The sequence below is a fragment of the Helicoverpa armigera genome, chromosome 29 (assembly GCF_030705265.1).
Source record: "Helicoverpa armigera isolate CAAS_96S chromosome 29, ASM3070526v1, whole genome shotgun sequence".
Taxonomy (NCBI): domain Eukaryota; kingdom Metazoa; phylum Arthropoda; class Insecta; order Lepidoptera; family Noctuidae; genus Helicoverpa; species Helicoverpa armigera.
Window position 1 is genome coordinate 2,381,575 of NC_087148.1, and position 8,770 is coordinate 2,390,344.

The 8,770-nt window shown below is 36.8% G+C and overlaps 2 protein-coding genes and 1 long non-coding RNA gene across 4 annotated transcripts in view; all 3 read right to left on the bottom strand.

Annotated features, from left to right (window-relative positions):
• LOC110377742 (neurofibromin) overlaps positions 1 to 8,770 on the bottom strand; it is a 150,788-nt gene that overhangs the window by 129,893 nt on the left and 12,125 nt on the right. The gene's annotated exons all lie outside the window — the stretch shown is intronic.
• Positions 470 to 5,027, bottom strand: LOC110377726 (uncharacterized). Of its 2 annotated transcripts, none has more exons than XM_064042628.1 (7): positions 4,880 to 5,027; positions 3,781 to 3,909; positions 2,998 to 3,209; positions 2,364 to 2,414; positions 1,928 to 2,098; positions 1,304 to 1,461; positions 470 to 628 (listed from the first exon to the last, which is right to left on the bottom strand). In XM_064042628.1, exons 3-7 carry the CDS (start codon positions 3,017 to 3,019, stop codon positions 494 to 496), a joined length of 537 nt encoding a protein of 178 aa, XP_063898698.1. In that variant the 5' UTR covers positions 3,020 to 3,209; positions 3,781 to 3,909; positions 4,880 to 5,027; the 3' UTR covers positions 470 to 493. The 2 variants fall into 2 exon arrangements, with proteins under 2 accessions (XP_063898698.1, XP_021192392.3); XM_021336717.3 differs by having other exon boundaries at positions 2,358 to 2,414.
• On the bottom strand, positions 5,478 to 7,708 carry LOC110377743 (uncharacterized). Its single transcript, XR_010277966.1, has 4 exons — positions 7,626 to 7,708; positions 7,051 to 7,192; positions 6,615 to 6,706; positions 5,478 to 5,651 (listed from the first exon to the last, which is right to left on the bottom strand). It is a non-coding gene; the product is annotated as an uncharacterized LOC110377743 (long non-coding RNA).

Below are 8,770 nucleotides of genomic sequence, written 5' to 3' on the forward strand. Positions count from 1 at the left end.
TGAATTTTACTTATTATCATCCTCCGAGCCTTTTTCCCAACTATGTTGGGGTCGGCTTCCATGTATGGATGTAGCTGAGTACCAGTGCTTTACAAGAAGCGACTGCCCTGCCTGACCTCTTCAACCCAGTTACACGGGCAACCCAATACCCCTTAGTTAGACTGGTGTCAGACTTACTGGCTTCTGAATACCCGTAACGACTGCCAAGGATGTTCGATGACAGCCGGGACCTACAGTTTAACGTGCCATCCGAAACACAGTCATTGGTGTCTAAAATACACTTAGAAAGTACATACAAACATAGAAAAGTTGCATTAGTACTTGCCTGACCTGGGATCGAACCCGCGCCCTCATACTCGAGAGGTTGGTCCTTTACCCACTAGGCCACCACGACTTCCTACTAGTTCCGACTAGTTCATAATATTAGTAAGGATTTTTCTTTATCGATGGAATTAGCTTTTTTTAAAAAACTATTTGCAAAACTATTTTTATTTCATGTTCTCCCTTTTTTGTCTGGTTCTAAAACTCCAATAATTTCAGCATAAGGAGATTCCTCGACGTACACTGGTGTTCTATTCTCAGTCTGTCTGATGTCCAGATCTGCGTACAAAACGCAGTTTGAGGTAGCCTGTAATCAAATACATTTTAACTCTATCTCTCTGTCTCTCTATCTATACTGTAAGGGTGCGTCTAAACAGTGCAACACGGACTAGTAAGCGCAGCGTAGGACCGTGATTTGCATTCTCAAACTACACTAGCGCTACTCTTGCGAGCGTGTTTGCGAGTTGAACTAAATAAAATCGAGATTTTGACGGATAAAATATAAGATGACTTTTAGAACGCTTTGAACCGAATGCGAAGTGAGAGTGAATAGCTAATAGTATTGATTGAATTCGATCTTTCTAAACTATCTACAACTAATGGAACTAGTTATCCGATTTGAAAAAATCCTCCAGTGTTTGATATCCCATTTAACAAGGAATGTTATAGGATACTTTTTATCCGGGTGCGTGAAGTAGCTCCTGCGGGACTCGATTAACTGGCGGGAGCAGGTATAGCCGGCGCCTTCTTCTAACCCAAACGCACCGAGTACTAGTGAACTAACGAGGCGTCCGGGTTCTTTATCACACCTCACAAAGATTTGTCCTGATTAACCAATCTGGAGAATTGCTTTTAAAAAAATGGCACCACACATCTTGGCGACATTACTTTGCTAAGAGTTTTTTCCATTATCACATCTCCGCTCGTCATTTCTTTTCCAAGAAAGCTCTCCTCGTTTTGAAAGACGTTGTAGAGTACTTACAGAGTTATATTTTATTGTTTGTTCTGATGCTCTTTTGTTTCTACACCGTCGGATACACACACAGACAAGCAGTAATACAGCACACGCTACTCCCACAGACGATATACCACATATCAACACGAGCTTTCGTGAAATCCCTGGTTTCTCATCTGTATTTACTGAAAATATAAATAAATCTTGTAGTGTAAAATTTTTATTTACTAGAAGTTTCAAACGGATTGACTCGTTTTAAGTTCTATTTGTAAGTGGGAAGTCATAAAGCAGCCCCTATGTTCATAAAAATACTTCTTAGATTCTGAATATACCGAATGAATAGCAACAGTGTTAAAAAAATCGTATTAAATTACTTGTATTTTCCTGACCTGACTGAGAAATTTTATTATGTTGGTAAGGTCCATATTTCTAAAATCGTATTATACAGGGTTACTGGTAAGTAGACCGCATCCTTTCATGAGGTGATAGTATAGGTTAATACGGACAAATTTGACCATGGGATACACTGGGCAAAAGTTAACCCGTTTCAAGATAATCGAATTTCAAGATCAGTCGTCTAGGTACACGTATAAATTTTTATTATAATAGTATTATAACGTATAATTATTTTTTTAGAATAGCAAACCTCACCTTCAATACATTGCGTTATGTTACTATATGTTTCATCAAATTTTTGCACATGTTTCGGCGCAATTGCTGTCGTTTTTGTTTCCATTGGCACTATGTGGTGCCTTTTTGAATCTTGGCCTTCTCTAAGAACAGGTGTTGCCTTAGAGGATTTCTTAGGTTTTGGTGCTTTTCCTGGAGATAAATAATTAGAAAAAAAGAAATTAATGCAGTCTTACAATTTTCATAAAGACGGTCCCAGCATTGTTCCTTGAAGAACCCTTACTAAAAAGAGTTTTCGAACGGTTAAAGATTTCAATAAATATTATGTTTTTTGTTTTTATTTACCATTATTATTTACAAGTGTTTGGCAAATCATCAAATGATATTTATCAAGTTTAAACTCAATAAAATAATGTGTTTTTGATCATGTTAAAAGTATCGAAAGCCTTACCCACACCCAAATCCACTTCAATTATACAGCATTCTGCTCTCGAACAAACATCGCTGGCTGTAAAAATAATAAAACCAGTTTCATCAAGTAACATGACTGTATATGGATTAAATCCACGTTTTGGAAGCGAGAACTATCGGCCGACAGTCGTGAAGTTTGCTGTGGTTCTTGTAATACTTAAGTACATCGGGTGTGTCGTACCTAATCACATTAAATTAAATACGCTAATATACTGGTTAAAATATTATGTCAATAAGCACAAAGAAAAAAATAAATACGTAAAAATAATAATAAAAAAATTCAAACAAACTAAATAGAATAAAAATGAGCGAGAATTAGAACATCATATAAGAGTCAATCATTAAACAACTGAAATTCTCCCTTGAAAACTGACAGCTGTCAACTGGTTAAAACATTCAATATACCTACTCCTAACTTTATCTCTCCTTCACACATGATGTTGTAAATTATGAAAACGAAAAATGACTCCTGTGGCTAAACCACTGAATGGATTAGGTAATTTTTTTTACAATTCGCCATAGAATATCATAAAGTATATGTGAAAGGTACGAATTAGGTACGACGCACCCGATATAGATAGACTTCAAAATCTAAAGATTTTTGCAAATGTTTGCCTTACGTGTATAATTTGCGTATTTCATTGTATTTGGATCATCCCTTTGTAGCAGATTTGCACCTTCTATTCCATCAACTATTAGAATTTTTGCACAACATCGTTTCCATCATATAATTCAGCTTCGATAGATACTTTCGGTTGCTTCAATACTGAGCGTCTACATTCTGGATTAAAATCCTTTAACGGTTTTGGGTCAGACTTAGCAGGGAAATTACCTGAAAATTTTTAAAAATCACGCGTAAGTTTACCTGACATAAAAAGCTGTTTTTCTGTGGAAGCTAACCAAACAAAAATACATTAATTTGTCTTTGAAATAAGGCGGCCAACCGTCCCGCATTCTGCGAGACCGTCCCGCAATGCTTGACGAAATCCCGTTTTCAAATTATTTGTAAAATAGTCCCGCAAAACGTTGTAACATGCGTCCCGCATGTCCCGCATCCCTATTTTTCTACCACGCTTCTACACAACACCCACCTGCGCTCACGCTCAACAGTCCAGGAACACAGATTACCTATAATATAATCTCGTTCTCTTTATTTCTACTGAACTCGTGAGGCCTAATGATTTTGAAAATAAGACATTAGTGCACGCTGTGACACGATATTGATAGGTTAAGTTATAGCTTTTTGCTTACGGTTTTTATTTTATCAGTTCCGTCCGATAATTTTTCAATGCCCGTCCCCCCCTCCTTTTCACGAAAGGTTAAGTCCCGCATTCAGTTTTCGGAAAGTTGGCCGCCTTACTTTGAAAGTGAGTCACTTTTGTAAGTAAGCATTAAACTCTTACCGTACGTAAATACTATTTGATAACTTATAAAATCAGATGGTATGTTCTTAAACTGTATTTCCACATTAAAATCTTGAGACCAATTATAAATGAATCTAAATGGACTTCTTATAATTTGAGGGCGAATATCTGAAAAGAGAATAATAGGCGTGGCAAATGAAAAAAGTAATTAGTAAAATAACCCTAAGATGATGGACACGTATTTTTTCGATTCTCTCAGAAACTATTAACAACGAAGATACAATTGAATTTCTGCCGGGGCTGCGGGATTGTTCGAGAGAGTTACCGCGGCCCTGGTACATAAAAGGCTACGACGAAACACGACGGTTTTTAGTCAGTAAGAGTCTGACACTCCCTCACCGCGCGTAACCCACAGCGGGAGGGGTCACTTGATGATTTATGATGTCGTTAAAAAAAAACGGCCAAGTGTGAGTCGGACACGCGCACGAAGATTTCCGTATGTTGTATGGGAGTTTTCAGTATTTGTTGTTATAGCGGCAACTGAAATACATCATCTGTGAAAATGTCTACTCTCTAACTATCACGGTCCATGAGATACAGCCTGGTGACGGACGGACAGACGGACGGGCAGAGGAGCGAAAACAATAGGGTCTTGTTTTACCCTAAAAAGTACGGCTACTGACTCACTACATCATTTAGAAACCTAATTAGGCTACTAAATGTAAAGTTTAATGATTCTATTTTTAACGTTATCATCACGCCTGTTTTGATATTAGACTATATTATATAGTTTTCATTGTTTTAAGATAGGTACATTGCTAAACGAACTAGTGTTAGGTTACATACCTTGTTTACCGACTTCTCAAAAAAGGAGGAGGTCCATTTCTTTTCCGACGTCAAAAATCACCAAATGACCCCTCCCGCTGTGGGTTAGCAGCGGTGAGGGAGTGTCAGACTCTTACTGACTAAAAACCGTCGTGTTCCGTCGTAGGCCTTTTATGTACCAGGGCCGCGGTAGCTCTTTCGAACAACCTCGGTCCTCAATTCGGTAGTTGTTTCTTATTCAACATGCTTATTTTAATTGATGATATTTTGACTCAACTTTTTTCGGAGTAATTTAATGAAATCACTTACTAACCTGTATGTTGCTGACTGAAACACCCATTTATAAATGCAAGCAATATAAATACTTTCATTTTTCACAAGTTCACAATAACATTAATTTATTTTCATGTTAAACGCAGATTCATTTTATTTAAACTGCCAATCGCGAGGACAGCAATATTACACTGACTATATTTATAAATAATTCCCTTGCTTGCTAATACTTTATTCGATTATTTTGCACTAATTTTCCTCTTACGTAAAATATCGTTCATTTAAAGCAATAGTTTGACTGTAATGATAACCAAAATCTATACTAATATTATAAAGCTGAAGAGTTTGTTTGTTGTTTGAACGCGCTAATCTCAGGAACTACTGGTCCGATTTGAAAATTTCTTTCAGTGTTAGATAGCCCATTTATCGAGGAAGGCTATAGGCTACTTTTATCCCGGTACGGGAAGTAGTTCCCACGGGATGCGGGTGAAACCGCTGGCAGAAGCTAGTATATAAATTATCAAGTCGACGATGTGAAAAACTGGTAAGTTCTTAGTGGGCTAGTGCAGTGTGCGAGTAGGGTAAATAAAAAGCCAAATAAATGACGATTAAAGGAAAGAAAAATCGATTGCGATCCAATGAAACTTGATTTAATTAGAAATAAAAAGGGCTCAGGTGTTTTATTCCATTAAAGTTTCTTTGATCCATAATGAATTTCCCGTTGTCCAGTGCAATCCTTAGCTACTTGGTCCAAGACTGCGAACTGTCCTGACAGTAGGACTCGTACAAAGTATACTCTAATCCCCAATTACCTGAAAATCATACTTGAGTCAGTTATATACAAAGTGTACCATATAGGCCCAGCGCGCACCGCTGGAAGCGCGTCGAAGCGCATTTGAAGACAACAATCTATACTAATAAACTCTTTTGCAAAAAAAGCGGGCACCTATGCGAAATCTGAGTTTTAAGGACTTTACGAGTATTTCAAAGGGTTTTAATGATTGGAATATTTTTCTAGCATCAAAAGGGATAGCCAAGCATGCTTGAGAGTGTATTCTAAATTTGAATTTTGTAGAATTGCAAAGAAATTGGTTAAACCTTGTTTTGGACTAATTGCTGGCAGAAAGTTCGTCGGGGTTTTGAAAAGTTTTTGAAGTGATTTTCAGAAAACTGATAATGCAGTTTCAATTAATGATTAATGTAGCTTTTTGTTAGATCAAAACATTTTTGAAAAACTATGCGTATTTGATAAAATTATCACCTGCTCTAAATGGGCTATACTGATGAGTGATGGCAATGTTAAGAGTTTCGGTATTTTAGTGTAAAGCGTTCTACTGTTAAGATATTGTACCCACGTGTTTTAAAATATCGCTTTTACATAATTAAACACTATTTAGAGGAGTATCAGTACATTGGGCTGCGACAAAACCAATTTAAAGTAAGCAGTGCCGATCACAACTCGACTCCTATCAGACTTAAAACTAAGATTTCGCATAGGTGCCCGCTTTTTTTGCAAAAGAGTGTATTATAAAGCTGAAGAGTTTGTTTGTTTGAACGCGCTAATCTCAGGAACTACTGGTCCGATTTGAAAAATTCTTTCAGTGTTAGGTAGCCCATTTATCGAGGAAGGCTATAGGCTACTTTTTATCCGGGTTCGTGCAGAGGTTTCCACGGGATGCGGGTAAAACCGCTGGCAGAAGCTAGTTTAATATAAACCTTAACCAACTTGACATACGAAACATTGACATTGACATGATAAATTTTAATATACTTACTATCAAGCTTTCCATAAAAATCATGGCAATTATCTTTGAAAAATCCACAAATTGATTCCTTATACTTGTCATATGCACACAACACATCTCCTCTGTAAAAGAAAATATATAAGTTCGGGAAATTTAAGTACACAAAAATATTTATTGGACTCATGATTAAACTTCTAATTTTATAACTAAGCAACGGGGAAATGACATAGCCTCTAATAAACTAATTCGTCTTTTTTACAACGCCATCTACTAGAAAGCTTCAATAAAAGATCATCAATTATTGTAACTTGTCCTTCTTATTTTTAGCATATTGCCGTTTATAACCTTCAATTTGAAAATATTGTATTAAAATTGAAGTTAGTGACGAAAATGAATTGCTGCAAAACCGACTCCACGTAGTCTTGTCGTCCCTAGAGTGCAATTCAAAACCTAACCTGATAAATACCTGACAACTTCCCAGCAGTTCAGTAGATCTGACAAGCATTGTGATACGTTGAAAGAACCACGGTTTATTTTATCAAATACGATTCTTTTATACTGCCTTGCCAAAGTTACTTTCTGACCGTCCGTCACCTGATAAACTGAAACTGAAATTACTTACTTTAACTGAGGTGAATTACACCGTTTTAACTACAATGATAAACGACCATTCATATAGTTATCACCCACTCAACACTCGGAAATTTACTGTTACTGTTACAGCCTTTATATCGTCCCACTGCTGGGTATAGGCCTCCTCTCACATGGAGAAGGATTGAGCATTGATCACCACGCTTGCTCAATGCGGGTTGGTGATTTCAGACTATACAGTCCAGGTTTCCTCAAGATGTTTTCCTTCACCTTTTTATTAGCCATTGATGTCCAAGGTATACTTGGAAAGTTCGAGAACATAAACCACTGTTTTCTTATGAGTTTTCCCTTTAATTTTCAAAGTACCTAAACATTAGTTGTAGGTGAACTTGGACCATTTTACAGAGAGAGAGAAATAAAATAAAAAAAATATATATTAGGCATACATACTGTTTAGCAATATAAATATAGTTGTTGAAACGAATCCAGATAGAATCAGTGTTTTCATTTTTCATGCATAAGAAGCGACTTTTGAAAGAATTGTGTTGTATAACGTAATCAAGTAGTCTACTCTTATATCCCTACTAATATTATAAATGCGAATGTAACTCTGTCTGTTTGTCTGTCTGTCTGTTACGCTTTCACGTCTAAACCACTGAACCGATTTTAATAAAATTTGGTACAGAGATAGAGTTGACCTTGAGAAAGAACATAGGATAGTTTTTATCCCGAACTTTTGAAGAATTCTCTTGGAAACGCGATATAACCGAACTCTACGGGAGCGAAGCCGCGGGCGGAAGCTAGTGCTTAGTTATAATAAAGAGGATTTTTTTTGTTTGTTTGTTTGCACCCTAAAGGCTCCAAAATTACTAAACAGATTTGAAGAATTCTTTCATTTTATGGAAGCTACACTATCCTGAGTAACATAGGCTACATTTTATCGGGATATGGGAAGTTTTCCCGGGATGCGGGCGAAACTGTAGGAAAACCGCTAGTATTCAATATTCTTCGTTAATTACTACTCACGCTCATTAATTAAGTACAATGCGTAATTAGCTGACTTCTATCAAGTCTTGGCAATAAGTATCGAGAGTCGCCCTCGATTTCTCGGGGTTACCATCATCAGATTCTGATGTGGTGACAATAGGATCCGAATACGAATATACTCTTTCATACAGCGTGTGTCGTTCACAATCACATTAAATCCTATCGCATATACTTTATGATATTCTATGGCGAATTGTAAAAAATAACCTACTTAATCCATTCAGTGGTTTAGCCACAGAAGTAATTTTTCGTTTTTATAATTTACAACATCATGTGTAAAGCAGAGATAAAGTTAGGAGTATCGAATGTTTTGATCAGTGGACAGCTGTCAGTTTTCAAGGGAGAATTTCAGGTGTTTTGTAATGACTGACTTTTATATGGTGTTCTAATTTTCGCACATTTTTATTATATACTAGTTGTTGCCCGCATCTTCGTCTGCGTGGGCAATATAGAATCGTCGAAATACTACTTATCCCGTAGGTGCAAATATTGGTAGGTACTCGAACAGATTCGGTGACTGGAAGCCAACACCAACATAGTTGGGGAAT